The 18608-nt window shown below is 44.7% G+C and overlaps 1 protein-coding gene across 3 annotated transcripts in view; it reads right to left on the bottom strand.

The window, feature by feature from the left end:
• Window positions 1–18024, bottom strand: part of HABP4 (hyaluronan binding protein 4) — a 138149-nt gene extending 120125 nt beyond the window's left edge. For 2 of the 3 annotated variants that reach the window (XM_073652965.1, XM_073652956.1), the window contains exon 1: window positions 17971–18024. In XM_073652965.1, coding sequence (XP_073509066.1) covers window positions 17971–17983 — 13 coding nt within the window. In that variant the 5' untranslated portion in view covers window positions 17984–18024. Of the gene's footprint in view, window positions 1–17876 lie in introns of all 3 variants that reach the window. The other variant, XM_073652974.1, reaches the window with a different exon arrangement.
• Between the last annotated feature and the right edge of the window lie 584 nt (window positions 18025–18608).

Raw genomic sequence — 18608 nt, 5'->3', positions numbered from 1 at the left:
GTGAAGCAAGGGGACAATCCCTGCAATAACCAACGGTCATATCCCCGCCAAAAATCCCAATCGCCGGCCTTCGTTTACTTATCCGTTCCAGAGTGGAACGCAGACCAGAAGTGAAGTCAATCTGTGCCCAGCGTCTGACGTCACTTCCGGTGTGCATCTCAAACAGCGAGGAAAGCCGAAAGAGGATTGTGTCACAGCGCTCGGCATCCCACACTATCCCAAAGGCCGTATGAGGAAGGGGAGGAGTTAAGCTGGAAAGCTCAGGGAAGCCTCCAGCCTGATGCCCACCAGGACTTACCCTTAAGTGCGGACTGGTTGGGAAGTCCTGAGTCCTGGAGGAGACGGGAGACAATCGTTCCCAGCTGCCCAGCTAAAGTAAGGGAGTAGTGTCTACCACCAGCAGAGCACCACATAATGACCTCTTCATCCCAATAGGGACAGGAAAAACCACTGGAGAGAGGGGCTATTTGATCTTTTTGTGTTTCCTGTCCCTATTAGGGTGGGATGACCTCCTCCTTGGTGCTGTCATGGGGGGTTATTAGAGCTAATTTTTTTTTCGCACTAACTGCAAATATTTCATTTACACAAGGGTAGTAGATAAAAAATGGACCCAACAATTTGTTACGCAATTTTCATTGTAAACTGTTGGCCAAAGGGAAGAAGCGCCATTTGGCTTTTAGAGTGGAATCTCCTTGAATAGTTTCCAGAGCCCCTAAAGTGCCAGTACAGAAAAACTCCCCAAACGTGACCATTTTAATTAATAGAGACGTAATTTTTTAATCTGCAGCAACCACATGTATTTTCACTCTGCACTTCCACTCCATGCTTTTTTTTTTCTGGAAACTTGCAAATTTGCCAGATTAGTGCCTATACATTGTGCCCAACTTGTGCTTCCGGAGACATGTAACCAATACAGTAACGCCAAACATGTGGTTGCTTATTGCAATTTAAGCACACGGTGGAGCTTTGAAGAGAAGGGACAAGTTGGATTAACCACTTCGCGCCACAGCCTGTTTTTGCCTTCGTGACCGGGCCAATTTTTTCAATTCTGACCACTGTCACTTTATGAAGCAATTACTCTGGAACGCTTCAACGGATTCCCCTGATTCTGAGATTGTTTTTTCGTGACATATTGTACTTCATGATAGTGGTAAAATTTCTTTGATATCACTTGCGTTTTTTTTTTTTGTTTTTTTTCACAAATAAACAACACGGAAATTTGGCGAAAATTTGGAACATTTTGCAATTTTCAAACTTTGAATTTTCATGCCCTTAAATCAGAGAGATATGTCACACAAAATAGTTAATAAATAACATTTCCCACATGTCTACTTTACATCAGCACAATTTTGGAACCAACAATTTTTTTTTTGTTAGGGAGCTATAAGGGTTAAAAGTTGACCAGCGATTTCTCATTTTTCCAACAAAATTTACAAAAACATTTTTTTAGGGACCACATCATATTTGAAGTCACTTTGAGGGGTCTTTATGACAGAAAATACCCAAAAGTGACACCATTCTAAAAACTGCACCCCTCAAGGTGCTCAAAACCACATTCAAGAAGTTTCTTAGCCCTTCAGGTGCTTCACAGGAATTTTTGTAATGTGGAAGAAAAAAATGAACATTTAACTTTTTTCACAAAAATGTTACTTTAGACCCAATTTTTTTTTATTTTCACAGGGGTAACAGGAAAAAATGGACCCCAAAATTTTTTGTGCAATTTCTCTTGAGCGCGCTGATACCCCATATGTGAGAGAAAACCACTGTTTGGGCGCACTGCAGGGTTCGGAAGGGAAGGAGCGCCATTAGACTTTTTGAATGTAAAATTTGTTTGAATAATTAGCGGACGCCATGTTGCATTTGGGGGGGCCCTAATGTGCCTAAACAGTGGAAACCCCCCACAAGTGACACCATTTTGGAAACTAGACCCAATAGGGAACTTATCTAGATGTGTGGTGAGCACCTTGAACCCCAAGGTGCTTCACAGAAGTTTATAATATTGAGCCATAAAGATAAAATGTTCACATTTTTCCCACAAAAAAATGTTTATCATGCCTTAATTTTGTATTATCATAAGGGTAACAGGAGAAATTGCACCATGAAATTTGTTGTGCAATTTCTCCTGAACACGCCGATACCCCATATGTGGGGGAAAACCACTGCTTTGGTGTACGGCAGGGTTCGGAAGAGAAAGGAGCGCCATGTTGGCTGGGATAGGCAGCAGACACCATGTCACATTTGAAGAGTCGCAGACATGCCGAAACCCCCACAAGTGACCCCATTTTGTAAACTACACCTCTCAAGGAATTCATCTAGGGAAGTAGTGAGTATTTTTTAATTTTTAATTTTATACCATTGGGCAGTGAAAAAAGCCCAATTATATTTTTACCACAAAAAAATGTTTTACCCTCAGATTTTACATTTTCACACAGGGCAATGGGTAAAAATGGTGCCAAAATGTGTCACACAATTTCTTCTAAAAGTGGCAATACCCCATATGTGGCTGTATCGTACCGCTCAGCCATACGGCGAGATCTGGGGGGGGAGGGGGGGGAGCGCTATTTGACAATTGGAGAGCAAAATTATTGTAGAATAGGCATTTGGATTTGGGAGCACAAAATTTTCTGAATTTCTTTTGGGGGGCGAGGGCCATTTCGCTTTTCCAGAGCCTTTCTGCTACCAGTAACTTGGAAGTCCCTTATATTTTTAACAGATGATGGACCCGAGTGGGGACTAGCTTTTTTTGAGGACTGAGTTGAAGCTTTTATTGGGAACATTTTACGTAACATTTATCCGGCGCTCTAGGCTGAGCACTTACATCGGGGTTTCCATTCACTGTAATGAGGCAGCAGAGTTACTCTGGATTCCGTCTGGCCTCTGTTTAGCGCTGTGTCCTTTTTTTCAGAAGTGCACAAAACTGTGGCCAACCGCACTTTTATGCACGCCTAAAACAAATGACACCGTGGGATCCCAGGCCAGACGGCATCCACAGTGGCCTATATCTGCCTCATTACAGGGAATCTTCCATCATGGGTTCCGGCTGAATCACATATTTCAGAGATTTACACGGAAACTCTGGAATAAGTGCTCAGCGCAGAGCGCAGGATAAATGTGAGCAGAGCCTTACTGTGATCTTTGGGAGACATAATAAACAAATCAGTAGCAGGTGAAGAATTGATTTATTTTTTTTACCCCGTTCCTCGTGTGATAACTGATTAGATTACTTTATTCTTTGGGTCGGTGCGATTACAGATACCAGATTTATATCGGGTTTTTATGACTGACAGCTGTCACACACTAAGACGCTTTTTTTTTTTGCAAAATCTAGTTTTTGCATCGCCATATTTTGAGAGCTATAATTTTTCCAGATTTTGGCAGACAGTCATGTGACTGCTTGTTTTCTGCGGGACGAGTTGACATTTTCATTAGTACCATTTTTGGGTACGTGACATTTTTTGATCGCTTTCTATTCCGTTTTTTGGGAGGTAAAATTAACAAAAACCAACAATTCAGGAATTGTTTTGAGGTTTTTTTTTTATGCCATTCTGCGTGTGGTAAAAGTGATAAGGCGGCATTATTCTTCGGGTCTGTACGTTTACAGCGATACTACACGTACTGTATATTTTTTTATGTTTTGGCGCTTTTACATAAATAAAACCATTTTATAGAAAAAATATTTTTTTTGCATTGCTTTATTCTGAGAGGTATAACTTATTTTTCGGCTGATGGAGCTGTATGGCGGCTTGTTTTTTGCGGAACAAGATGACGTTTTCAGCGGTACCATTTTTATTTCCATTTTGCTTTTTGATCGCATTTTTTTCCACTTTTTGTTTGGCGATATGAGGAAAAAGCATAGTTTTTTGCTCCGTTTTTTATTTATTTTTATTACGGTGTGCACAGAAGGAGTTAATTAGTGTGACAGTTTTATAGCTAGGGTTGTTTCGGACGCGGCAATACCAAATGTGTACTTTTTTTATTTTTGCAAAAATATATGGGTTTAATCGGTTTAATATTTTATTTATTTTAATTTATTTTGTATTTTTTTTTTTAAGTTTCAAAACATTTTTTTAAACTTTTTTTTACATTTTTACTTAGTCCCTGTATGGGACATTAATTTTTATTTTTCTGATCCTTGATCTCATGTAATGTAATAGACATATTACACTACATGAGATCTTCACACAGTCAGTCTCTTGTCTGGCTTAGCTGCAGGCTGAGCCAGGCAGGACACCATATATGGCAGAGCTGGAGGCGGTCATGTGACCTCCAGCTGCCATAGCAACGTCAGGTCCTGAAAGGAATCAGGGGTCGTCGGAGAGGTAAGTGGACGACCCCCTCTCCTCCTGCTGTCTTCTATATGCCGCGATCACTATAGATCGCGGTATATAGAAGACAGCAAAGGGTTAACATCACTGGGACCTGATCTAATCAGGTCCCGATTATGTTCCCTGTCAGAGCTATCGCTCTGCACCGCTCCCACAGCGCTTGCAGGACCCTGGGGGTCCTGAGCGCTGCGGACCACCCACCGTTTTTAAACGTCCGCGCTGCACAGAGCCCAGGCAGCGCGGACGTTTATCTACAGTGGGCGGTCGGGAAGCGGTTAAAAAGCGCAAAGGTCACTGGATTTTAATTTGGGATTTAATTTTGTGGGATAATGTTACCAATGGAAATGTCAATTTAAGTACAAAACTTTGTTTTACTCACTTTTTAGTATAAGGCTTCGATCTCATTTTTCCTGTGCGCTATGCTGAGCACTTATGTCAGGGTTTCAGACTAAATCCCCACAAAAATGTGATTCAGTCAAAACCCCGGTGGACCACTTGCTATAATCAGGCAGATTGAGTCCAAAGGTACTCTGTCTTTCCTCTGTCACAGCGGTGTCCCATCATTTTAGGTGCGCACACAATTACTTTAATAAACGGTTGACCACACTAAAGACGCCTAAATGTTTTTGTTTTGTTTTTTAAACACCATGTGATATAAGTGATAACACAGCATTATTCTTCAGTCAGCACGATTACAGCAAATCCAGATTTACATAGGGTTTTTTCCTGACAATTTTATACACTAAAAAGGGTCTATAAAAAAAAAAAAAAAATTGAATATTAGTCGCCATGGTCTGAGAAGTATAACATTTAATTTTTGGCCGACAGATGTACAAGACCTTGTTTTGGGGTGCTTAACTTTTTATTCAGATTTTTCAGACGCGAGTCTCCATTGCTATTCCCGGTGTCTGGCATTGGCTGTAGTGCTGAAGTTGCGTCAACAGTGCGGCAGCCAATCAATGAGCTCAGCAGATCTATCGGGATGCTCCCATGTAGACGAAACATCTTGTTCAGAGCCGAGCTCGCCAACTGACTGACAGGCTGTTGATGAGTCTTCAGCACTGCAGCCAATGCCAGACACCAGGAACAGCAAATGCAGTCAGAGGTGTATCTAGGTTCTTCTTGCACCAGGGGCAAGAATTCAGTTTGGCCCCACTATCAGTATTTCTCAGGAGTGGGAGATAGAAACAAGTGCACCAATTCTGCATTTATTATACATTTTCTGTGATTGTTCCTCACCTGGTTTTGGCTCCCACTACTGAGAAAATATACTGACTGAACACCGACAGTGGGGCCATGGCCTTAGTCACATGCTGACGAGCTGCTCTTCCTAATTCTCAGAGAAGAAGGAAAAAAAGCTTGTTGTTACGTGACTGCAAGTATGAAAATCGCATGCGAGTGAAGTGGCCATGTGATGACTGCTGGAACCTGCAAGCAGAGCTGAATCCTGACAGTGAATATATTACACGCTGTTAGGATTGGATACAGGGCTTTATTTTTAGAATTAAAGGTCTTGTCCTGGTTTGAGATGAAAGTCTACAGTCACTATGACTTCTCACAGCGAATGCACTGCACACTTTTAGGATTCTCTCTTGCCATGGCAAGAGTGGACGGTCATGTCAGGACAAGTATGTGATTTGTATACTTCTGGCCACATTCCGACTAGACGTGTCCGGCATCGCTCAATTCATTTTCATTGAGTGAGGCCACGCATGACTAGCTGGCACGCGACTGCATGTATACAAGTTGCGGGCACCAGAGAATCCTGACAGCGTGTAGTACGCACTGAGAATTCAGAAGTCTGCAGACACATAGATGTGAGGCATAAGCAGATATTGGGGCTTCAGAAATATCTATAAAAAAGACGTAGTTACTTACCCAACGGGATTTCTCAGAGCTAATGACAGCACCATGGAGAGAGAGGGGAATCCACCCTTCAAGGACAGGAAACCTACAGATAAAGGGCAGTACCTCTCTCAGTTGCTTACAGAGCATGAGGGGACCTCCGGATTAATAACACAAAATTCAACATTATGGAGCTTATCAGAAACACCATGTGACTATGTATAAATAGAGAGATGTGTGCATACCCACACGTGAAGGGAGGGAATGTACGTCATGACTCTGAGAAATCCAGTTACCGGTAAGTAACTAAGTCTTTCTCCTTCCCCCATGATGGCACCACAGAGAATTGCAGAGGAATATATCATTAGGGAGGGACCACTGCTTCCAGAACCCTTCTACCAAAAGAAAGGTCGGATGAGTAGGCTAGGTCCAGCCGATGGTGTTTGAAGAATGTAGAGGGAGAAGACCAAGTTGCGGCTCTACATATCTGCTCTATTGAGGAGCCGGCTCTTTCCACCCAGGAGGCTGCTACTGCCCTTGTGGAGTGAGCCCTCACATTATCCGGGGTGGCTTCTCCACTTGATGAATATGCCAGGGAGATGGCGTCTCTTACCCATCTCGCCATTGTGCCCTTGGAAGCTTTTTGTCCCTTCCAAGGTCCCTGGAAGCACACAAAAGAGACCTATCCTTTCTACACTCCCATGTGGCCTCGAAGAACTGGACTAGGCACCTTCTGACATCTAAAGTGTGTAGGACTTTTTCTCCCCTATTCTTGGGATTAGGGAAAAAAGGAGGGAGGGTGACCTCCTGAGATCTATGAAAATGTGAGCCTACGTTAGGTAGGTAGACCAGGTCGGTCTTAAGAGTAACCCCATCGTCCAGGATTTGCATGAAGGGAGGCCCTGCCGATAAAGCCTGTATATCGCTAACCCTTCAAGCTGACGTAAGGGTTACCAGAAGTCTTAAGGGATAGAGTTTTAAGAGACTCATCTGCCAAAGGTTCAAAAAAGGAGGTTTGGTTAGAGATGTAAGGACTAAATTTAAATCCCAAGGAGGAGTATTCTGAGAGCAAATGGGCCTAGATCTAGCAGATGCTTTGATGAATCTAGATATCCAACTATTTCTGGCTAGATCGTAATTGTATAGGGCCCTCAATGCTGTGACTTGGACCTTCAGTATGCTTGTAGCTAGGCCCTGTTCCAACCCCCTTTGTAGAAACGCTAAAATGGCCGTTAGTGGAACCTCTCCCTTTAACCTAGAACCTGATGATGAAAGGAATTTTTCTTCAGGTTTTCCCCGTAAAGTATGGTGGTTACGGGCTTCCTACTTTGTAGCAGCTTGGAGGAGATAATGTTCAGGCAAAAGTCTATCCATTGAGAGCCCTCTTAAATTCCAGGCTGTCATATGTAGGTTTGCTACTTGGGGATGAAGGACCGGTCCCTGGGAAGGAGATCCGGGAGCACGAGTTTGACATCATCCTCAGCCAGGAAAACCCATGTCCTCTTCGGCCAGAAAAGCATAGGCTAGAGGGCAGTTCCATGGGATCATGAGGGCGTCTAGTGCTACTGGGTTCCCTTTGGGGTCTAGCGAGTAGAAAGCTACCTTCGTGTTCTGACTGTTTGCAAACAAGTCTATGGTGGATGTCCCCACATTTCTGTGATCTGATTGAACATTGACTGATTCAGCTCCCACTCGCCCTGTCTCAATTGAGTCAGACTCAGTCTGCTCTGAGATTTTCTGTGCCTCTTATATGGAGAGCAGATAGAGACCCCAGATGGCTCTCTGCTACCAGGAAGATGAACTTTGTTACTTGCATTAGAGAATGGGTACCGGGTTCCCTCCTGGTGATTCAGGTATGCTACTACTGCCGATTGTCCGAGAACACTCTTACATGGTGACCATGTAGAGTGTTTAAAAATTCTGAAAGGGCGAACTTTACTGCTAGAAGCTCCTTCATGTTTGAGGATGCAGATTTTACATTTTATTTCCAGACCCCCTGGGCTAGCTGGTCATTTAAGCGAGCCCCCCATCCTGTTGGGCTTGCGTCTGTGGTCAGGACCTGAGATTAACCACGGAACACCCCAGGGTTAGATTGTCCAATCTCATCCACCATTCTAGGGAAAGTGTGGTTTTTGACAATAAGGTTAGCTGACCTTTTAGAGATTTTTTGCCTCCCAAAATTTTCCACTGCAAATCCCTGGTATGCATCAGAGCTCATTGGATGTCTGGAATACAGGCAGTCAGGGAACCTAGGAGGGACAACGCTTTCTGCAGAGACAGAGGGGTGGTCCCTTACCCAAGATATTTGAGCTATGATTTTCTGAATTTTCTCTGTAAGGAGACAACACTCCTGATTCTTTGAATCTACCATAATGCCCAGATACTTCTGCACCTGGTTCAGCTCTGTTTTTGATTTTGTTATGCTTAAAGAGCCAGCCTAAGTTCGCTAAGGAATCCATGACCTTTGCAAGTTGGTTATTGCAGTGATGGAAAGAACTATTAAATCAGAAAATCGTCCAGGTACAGGATAACCAGGATGTTGTGTTCCCTTAGGTGTGCCATTGCTTCTGCCACCGTTTTGGTGAATACTCGTGGGGCTATGGCTAGACCGAAAGGCAGAGCTTTATACTGATAATGCTTGACTACCCCCCTCCTCCCCATAGGTATGGTTACCCTTTAGAAATTTGACAAGTCTTGTGGATGGGGAAATGACAAGTGTTCTTTAGATCCAGAACAGTCATGAAACAGTGAGGAAATAACATTTTTTACTGACATCTTTATGGATTCCATCTTGAAGTATTGAACCTTTAGAGACTTGTTCAGTTTCTTCAGAATTATGATTTTCCTGAAAGTCTCATCCGTTTTTTTTTTTCCCCTCAGGAACAGAGGGGAGTAGAAACCTTTGCCTTCTTCCTGGACAGGGACTTTTTGAAGGACTGCTTTCCCTACCAGGCCCAGAACCTCTTGCTCTAACACTAGCTGTTCTACACTTGAGGATCTTTTTGGTGTTATTCTAAAATTTGGTTTGGGAATAGAGTGAAACTGGAATCTTAGACCAGATTTTATTAGGTCCAATATCCAGGAGTTGTTGGATATCCTTTCCCAGGTCGGGAGAAAAACGCAATAACCTTCCCCCACACACCTGGGGAAAACCTTCATTGGGAGGGTTTCCTGTTGTCACTTGGGGTCTGTTGAGCATAAACCCTTTAGTCTTCCTATCCTCCCACTTATCCTTGTCTCTAGGGGGTTTCCCGCAGATAAATTTCTTACTCCGAAAGGATTTTCTGTAAGGAGGTATTGGAGAGGACAGAGAAGAGTTTATTATCCCCGGCTATGCCGACGATATAATCGAGCGTGGGCCCAAAAAGGAATTCGCCCTCACAGGGAATGGAGCAGTTTTGATTTTGTTTGGAGGTCTCCTGGCCAGCATTTAAGCCAGAGAGCCCGTTGGGCTGCATTAGAGAAGCCCGCGTCGGCCAAAGCATCAGCCAGGAAGGCTGCTGCCCCTTTCATTAGGGAAATAGAGCCTAATATGGTGTCCCTGGACGCTTTTCCTTTTAGCTGTGTTTACAATTGGTCTAGCCAAACCATCAGTGACCTAGCTGTACACGTGGCTGCTACCGCTGGCATAAAACCCTCCCCCTGCGGCCTCCCAAGAACCTTTTAAGAAGGTATCCGTTTTTTTGTCCATTGGATCCTTCAGTACTCCCATATAATCAAAAGGAAAGGAACATTTTTTAGAGGCTTTGGCAATCACCACGTCTAATTTCAGCGCCTTTTCCCTAAATGAAGATACTGGGTCATCGAACTGATATTTACTTTTAGGGGAAAAGAGGCCCTGTGTTTGCACACACACTCTTAATCAGGGAGTGGACTTTGTCATTGAGGGGGAAAGATCTTCTCCTTTTGTTCCAGGCCACTAAACATTGGTCCTAAAAAAATCTGTTCAGGACATATCTATTAAACCCATAATGGATCTGACTGCTTTAACTAGACTAGCTGTTCCCTCTATGGGGAAACAGCTGCGCCCGCCTCTATTCACTAAAGATGAGGATAAGAAGGACGTATCTGAATCTTCCTTGTCTAGACTACTAGACTAGATATGGGGGATCCGTTTCTAGCTTTGTTTTTCAATTGTTTGTTCAATACAAGAGCTGCAGAGTCTTTTCTCCCAGGAGTGCCGGGTTAGGAGTGGGAACCATTTTCGTAGATGGGTCCTCTCGGGATCGTTGCCACACTGGGTTCCTTGCTGCGCTGGGATGATTTGCCAGAATGCCTGCTTCCGCTGTTACCACGCTCATGATGGGAAGGGTCTTTGTAAATATGTGCAGTTGTGGATTTTAATAATCACCTAGGCAGGTTATCGATGCAATTCGTTTTATTCCTTCCAACCACGGTGAACAGCAATTCCAGGTAAATGTCCAACAGGCAATTCTTAGTCCTTGAGTTTCCAACCTGGGATCAGTAGTTCTACTGCCCCGTAGCAGGTGATACCCACTGTCCCCCAACTTTTGGCATCTCCCGCCGCTATATTGGCAGTCACAGCATATGCTCCTTCGGATGATGGATATCACGACCGCAGCCCATGATTCCACACAGCTCTCAATCCGACTAGCAATGAATCTTCCCTTTCTCCTGCACAGGGGTTCAGCCCCCTGAAATCGGCAGAAGAGCTCACCCCTCCCTCCCCCACCTAATTGTGCCTTAGTGGAGATATTTTCTCAGGTGGAACCCATCCCCTGGGTTTGCATGTGAGACTACCTGTGGTGACGGAGAGAACAATGGTCCAAGGTCTCAGAGATATGGTCAGTGAATGGAATAGATACCGGAGGTGGAACTGATGAGCAAACAAATCACTAACAAAACACAAAAATAAGATCGATGAAAATGGGTGCTCAGTGCTGGAAAAGTATTTAGTAAGTGGCCAAGTCCTCTTAAGCCCCCATCTCACATAGCGATATCGCTGCTGAGTCACTGTTTTGGTGACTCACCAGCGATGTCGCTGTGTGTGACACTTTGCAACGATCAGGCCCCTGCTGTGAGGTCGCTGATCGTTGCAAAGTGTCCTGGACCATTTTTTGGTCGTTGGCCTCCCGCTGGCCAGCACACATCGCTGTGTGTGACCAGCGGGACCAACGATCTGGCTGGTAACTATGGTAAACATCAGGTTACTAGGGGCACGCACGCACTTAGTAACCCGCTGTTTACCATGGATACCACTCTGCTACGGTGCGCGGAGGCTCCCGCGCACCGTAGCAGAGTGGTATCCATGGTAAACAGCGGGTTACTAGGGGCACACGCGCACTTAGTAACCCGATGTTTACCATAGTTACCAGCCTGCTCCTGCTTGCAGCAGGCTGGTAACGGGAGCAGGACATCATGGAACGATTCTTTCCACGATATCGCTGCTCCCCTGATCGCTGGTGAGCCTGCCTGTCTGACAGCTCACCAGCGATGTATTAGCGATGCAGCAACGATCCCTGACAGGTCGTATCGTTGTCGGGATCGCTGCTGCATCGCTTAGTGTGACGGGGCCCTTAGTCTTCTTGCCATCCTGCCTCCTTCTCACGCTTTTTCCTTTGCTGTTGTGGGGACTGGGGCTGCACCCTCCTGCTCACTCATAGCTAGTGGGGAGACTGCCAGAATTTACCAAGAAGAGTCTCCCCAGTGTTGCTGGCGGCATTTAACCCCCTCCAGCTGACCAGTGTTAATTTATTAGCTATCCTCCGGTACTTACAGGGCGCCCTATCCCTAATAGAGATCGCGCACACATGCACCCTGGAACTCCCAGTAATGCACCGCGCCGTGTCCAGGGAGGGGCCGCCCTGCACGCACACAAGTCTCGGCTGACCTCCAAGTGATGCATCGCGGCCGCGTCATAGGGAGGCGCCCGACGCGCGCAATGGAGCCCGCAAGTTCCCTGGCATACTCACAGCACCGAGCAAGCATTGGAGGCCCGGGAGAGAGAGCAGCCCTGCGGATGCTGCCCCGTGGAGCTCCTCCGTCCCATTCCTTCTGCTGAACCTCCCTGCCACCCTGGAGGCCCGCTGACATCAGTGGTGGCGCTTCAGGCTACCGTGCCAGCCAAGGCAGGGAACCCCCGCTGCCTGAGCCGGTCTGGCATCCCACGACGATCTTTCATTTGGCACCCCTCAGGTATGCCTTTTCTTCGCAGGTACTGCACTGTAGGTCCCCCAACAAGAACAGGAAACCAACTGATGCAGGAGAGAGGAACCGCCAATTTATCTGTAGGTTTCCTGTTCTTGAAGGGCAGATCCCCTCTCTCTCTGTGGTGAAGTCATGGGGAAAGGAGAAAAGGGGGTGACACTTTTAAACCCTTCCCAACATTGGTCATACTGGTAGAACCTAATATAGCAAGGTATTCCTGCAAATGGATGTACCAGTATATCCAGGTGATCATGCAGGCACAGGAAATGTGCCTGACACAGTCACCCCAAAAGAACATCTTTTCAGATAGCCAAGCTACTTCAGTAACAGTAGAGTCGGTAACTGCACAAAATTTGGTAGTTTAACACTTTAGATGCCACGGTCATTAGGAACCTTAGTATTTAATTGGTGTTAAGAGGGAGTGGGCTCCATTGGCACCCCCTGCACAGTGATTGAGAGATCCCTGACTGAACTATTCACTTTAATGAAGCAGATTGAGCCCCTTTGGACTACATGTGCTCTGTTCTGGTGGTGTTGGTTTTTTTTTTTTTTTTAGTTTCACGTGCACAAAAGCACCATTGACCATGCTTTTGTGTACCTTTAAAGAGATGGAGGCAGCCAGAACAGAGGTCATATGGAGTCCAAAGTGTCTACATCTGCTTTCTTAGGGTAGAGCCACAAAAGCATGTAGCATCTGATGCGATAGGCTAATGACACTCAGCTCTAGCTCTGATGCGAGCGTGAGCTGAGTGTCAATGCTCTATGCACCGATCTGCTCGCATGCAAAAATCAAAGCACAGGCGCGGAGGAGACAGAAAAAGTAATTTGTCCATCTCCTCCATTGCTTGTCTTGGTGTATATTAAACTGCACTGGGATGACATCCGAGTGCTGTCTGAGGTTTCTCATACACCCATAGACTTGTATGGGTGCGGGTGAGCAGAGTCTTGTTACCAATCGCAGCATGCTGCGATTGTTCTCATGTCGAATCGGCATGAGAAAATTGCACTGATAACACTGGTCCGAGTGCTATCCAATAACACTTGGCTGTGTTATACGGCAGTGTGAACGATGCCTTATAGTGAATGAATGTCAGGGGGTTCTATCCAAATCAAGATTTCATGGATTAAGACAGAAAGCCCTAAAGTAAGTGCCAAGTCTAGGGTCCAGAATAAGCGTAAACCTAACCTTATAGGCAATAAAAAAAAAAATAATCTAGGGGGTTTCCATGTCATTGGTAGCTGACAGATTCCCTGTCAAAAAAAAAAAAAAGTATGTACAGGGTGGTCCAAAAGTAGGTGGACAGAAAGTGTAATAAGGTTATGAAGGGGGAGATTTATCAAACATGGTGTAAAATGAAGCTGGCTCAGTTGCCCTTAGCAACCAATCAGATTCCACTTTTCATTCCACAGACTCTTTGGAAAATGAAAGGTGGAATCTGATTGGTTGCTAAGGGCAACTGAGCCAGTTTCACAGATCTAGTTTTCACAGATAGATCTCCCGCAAATCTGTTTCCAGACAATTCAGATAACACATAATGGCAAATAATTTAAATACAGGTCAAAGAAAATGGATTTTAACACAGTATTGGAAATCTCAAAATGCTGAAATGTTTGGTACTCAAGCCCCAAAGAGACAAACCATTTACCGCATTCGTGACAAATGCAATGCCACTGGCTCAATGCTTAATGCTCCAAAAACTGGTCGACCCAAAACAGTCTGTACAGAAGATAATAAACAACATATTGCTGAAACATTTGTTCAGAGTCCAAAAAAGTCCATCAGAAGAGCCTCTTTGGAATTGAGAATTTCATGAGCTTCTATCACGCGAATCCTGAAATCTATTGGGTGGAAAGCTTATCGTCCACGTCTAATTCATGGTTTATTGGAGGATGATCCAGACAGGCGGCTGCAATTTAGTGAGATTATGCCTAACGAAGTTGAAGAAAATCCAGTAATTTTCGATAACATTATGTGGAGTGATGAAGCTTCTTTCAAATTATCCGGCCATATTAACAGACAATTGTATTTACTGGTATAATGAGAACATGCATTTAACATTAGAGCAACAACTAAATGAGCCTGGTGTCAATGTTTGGGGTGGTATTTCAAGTTTTGGTGTTTTAGGACCAATATTTTTTGATGGAACAGTCACAGGAGATAAGTATCTCGAAATTCTAATGAATCAAGTTGTTCCCCTGTTACAGCAACAGCCTAATTCAAATGAACTTTATTTCCAACAAGATGGGGCCCCTCCACATTATTCAAGAGTAGTCCGCGAGTATCTTGATGAAACATTTCCTAATAAATGGATTGGCCGGCACGTTCACCAGACTTGACCCCAATGGATTTTTTCTTTTGGGGAGTACTCAAGGACAAAGTTTATAGTCGAAAACCAAAAAGTGTCAGTGATTTGAAAAATTACATAAGAGATGCATTTCAAGAAATGAATACCCAAAGAGACTTGTGCAAAAAAGTTTGTCGAAGCGTAAGAGGCGACTTCAAAGCTGTGCAAATTGTATTGGAAAACAGTTTGAGTACCTGCGTTGATAAAATTTAAGGGCTTTTGTATTATTGTTCAGAATAAAATTTAATTGTCGATGTTATGCTTGTGTTAGTAAATATAATTTTATATATAAATCAAAATAAAAGTTATTTTTTGGCCACCTACTTTTGGACCACCCTGTATATCAAAATGATATACAAATATATTCCATATAGCAGTAATGCAGTTCAAATTTGATATTTTCGATGTTTGCATACATCTTAGTGATTAGAGTGCTGCTGTATCGATTTAAGATATAACATAAATCAAGATGTATGCCATACATGCCAACGGGCCACACTTTACCTAGATCTGCTCTAAAGCAGTGTCGTACATGTGGACGCCATCTGCAGTTTGGGCAGATTCTGGGAACTCAAGGGGAGGAGAGGACTTTTGGCTTTAAGCACAGGTTTTGCTAAATGTATCTAGCAAAACCTGCGCGCAAAGAACAAAGTTATCCCCTCTCCTTTTGAGTTCCCAGAATGTGGCCAAATTGCAGTTGGCGTCCACATGTACGACACTGCTTTAGAGCAGATCTGGGTAAAGCGGGGCCTGTGGCCCCCAAAGTGCCCTTTAGCTGTCCCTGTTCACACCACACTGTCATAGGGGAGCTGTGGGCTTTCCATCACACTGTGTGTGGTGGGAGGCGAGAGCCATGGGGGTCTCCATTACACGGTGTGTGGGGGGAGGGGGAGGAAGCCGTGTGGTCTCTATCACACTGTGTGGAGAGCTGTTGATCAAGGTACATATAAACGTATTAAATATACTTAAAAGTTGTTTCAAAAACAAGATTTTAATCAATAGATCTTGGAATAATAAGTTACACAATTAGATATGTTAAAAATAATGTTCCTGTGCTGAGATAATCTTATAAATGTGCCCCTGCTGTATCTGACCGTGCAGGGACATGGTCTGATCATACCACATCTCCTGGGCAGGGGAGACGCAAAAAAGGATCTACAGATGTTACAGCACGGGATTGCAGCTGCTGCTGCTTTCTGTGAGGCAACACATTTTGCTGCCTGTTTAAAAACATGTTTTACATCGCTAGTGTGACATGATCTCACATTCCATCAAAATGAGCTACTGAATAAAGGGGTCCATTGGGTTCTATTGGAATAATCAAATGCTGCAGCATTTTGTTATTTAAAGGGAACTTGACCGCTGATGCATTCTGCAATTCACAGACAACATGGATCAGGCACCGGCCTTATGAATCTTAGAAACGTATGTGTGACTCTGAAATGCTGCGGTATTTCAAGAAAAAAAAAAAAAAACTGTACAGGAGACTAGTTGGAAAGCAGGTCCCCAAAAGTTTTTCCCAGCCTCTCCCTGCATGTCTGTATGGACAGAGTCATTGGCATCAGGCAGGGACCTGCCCGACGAGTCTCCAGTGCGACTCCCTTTAAAGGAGTTTTTGATGCTGCGCCTTTTCACAGTGCAAAAAACACAGCGTCTTACAGTTCTTGTAAAGTGGATAAGATTTATAGAAATCATAAGGCCACTTTTTTTTTTAATGGGGTGTAAATTGACCTGCGGTGCAACTTTGATATCCGCAACACCTTGTTCTCACGAGAAATTGACGAGTTTTGTGTGTGGATTTTTACCAAGAAAATTGTATTAGATGCAGAAATGCACTAAAAATGCATGTAATCCACATGACTATCAATAAAGTTGTTGAAACAATACCAGGAATAATAAAAAAAAAAAACAAAACAAAAAAAAAAAAAACACATTTTTATGGACACATTACAACCATTATAAGTGAAACATGCCAACAGCCCATAGTTCAGCTATGAACACATCAGCCACATTCACTGTGACATGATTATAAATAGTCAAAACTTTTTTTTTTTTTTTTTTTACACAGGCTGTTTGGAATTTCTGGACAGATGGCAACACTGGCCCCCCAAGGGTCCACAGTCTACACCCTCCAAGTACTGGCAGAGTGGGCATGTCCAGATACTGAAGTAGATGATGGGATGAAGGTGGCCACTAAACAGTTAAGAGGGGAATCAAATGGCACGATCAGACATTTATAGGCCATAAATGTCTAATAGGAATACCATTTTAAAAGGTGATTTCCAGTGTCACACAATCCCTGTCCAAGATGCAGTAAGGAAAAAACAAAACAAAACACTAATTTACTCACCCTCCCCAGGTTCAGCCCTTATAAGGCCATGTTCACACATTCAGTATTTGTAAGCCAAAACCAGAAGTGGTGACGTGTTTCTATTATACTTTTCCCGAGGTAAAATACTGACCTAATACTGAACATATGAACGTGGCCTTAAGGGTATGTGCACATGATCCTTTTTCGGCAGCGCTTTGAACACCGCATACTTGTGCTGCATCCAAAGCGCTGCACGTAGGTGAAGCCGCATGTGTTCATTGCACCATGCAGACTCACCACATCCTATACATTGCACTATAGAATCTCTCTTGCGGAGATCAGAGTCTCCGCAAGAGAAATAGACAAGCTGCAGTCTGTGAAGACATGCCGCACGTCCGTGTCCGCAGGAGCACGGGAACGCACTTGCGCTGCATCCAATCCGCAGCAAACACTGATCATGTGCACATACCCTTAGTCTCCACCACTACTACTGGTATCCATCATTGTCAGCAGTGCTGACATCACATTGACAGCACTGCAGCCAATCAGTGAGCTCAGCCCACGTAACCAGCACATGCCTCTAAGCTCACTAACTGGCTGCAGGCTGGCAATGCGATGTCAGAGCTGCAGACAAGGACACCAGGCCTAGCAGTGGAGACTCAGTGCTGGACCCAGAGACAGTGATAAAAGCACAGTTTCGGTTTTCCCTTAAAGCACCGTGCAGCTGAGAGACATTGGCTTTGTGCTACAAGCTTTAGTGCAGCTGTCTGACCATGGGGCGCTCGGGCACCAGACAACCACATGCCCGGAGCACACAGCAGAGGAGTCTATGTATTAGACGTGCTAACACCGTCACCATCACCCGCCTACACCACAACCAACCGTTACATGAAGCCACAACTCCGCCGGCGACACCAGCGCCCACCCGCCCCCAACTCCAGCCTAAATACACAAGCCACGCTGACCGCTGCCTCACCGCTGTCAATCATCCATAGCCCCGCCCCTAGACTCCTCCTACGGCTATCACCGAGGCCACGCCCCGCCGCCGCTACCCAGCCAATAGGGTTACAGCTAGTAAATGATAGATCTTACAGCCAATCAGAAGGGTTTTAGCACAGAAGACAGCCCGACTTAGTGACGTTGTTTTTTTTCTCTCAGTGCCGCCTTCCAGTCCCTGTCTGTCCAATGCATCCCGTATGAGGCTCATTTATTATTAATGAGAGGCGTTACCTGCCGGCCGCACACGTGCTCAGGACTTGTGATTGTTGCCATAGAGTAGTGCAGTAAGTGCACCCCGGGTGCGGAGGCCATAGTGCCGCTGTCTGGGGGGCTTATGTTCTATTACTGACCCTCCTCTTACTGCAGGTATATGTAATGACGACCATAACCAATAATGGGATTCAGCTTATGGGGAAACATGACTGTGTCTATACAGAAATGGCATTTGTAGGACAGAGAGGCACGCCCAGTCTCACAAATGATGTCTGCAGTAAAGCCCCCAAGGCTATGTGCTCCCTCTGTCTCCTCTTGGCGGCGATCCTCTCTCCGGTCTCCTCTTGGCGGCGATCCTCTCTCCGGTCTCCTCTTGGCGGCGATCCTCTCTCCGGTCTCCTT

The sequence above is a fragment of the Phyllobates terribilis genome, unplaced genomic scaffold (genome assembly GCF_046119375.1).
Source record: "Phyllobates terribilis strain yellow unplaced genomic scaffold, ASM4611937v1 Scaffold_1__5_contigs__length_1240528914, whole genome shotgun sequence".
Taxonomy (NCBI): Eukaryota; Metazoa; Chordata; class Amphibia; order Anura; family Dendrobatidae; genus Phyllobates; species Phyllobates terribilis.
Note: the sequence above shows the minus strand (reverse complement) of the source record. Positions and strands in the feature narration are given on the sequence as shown.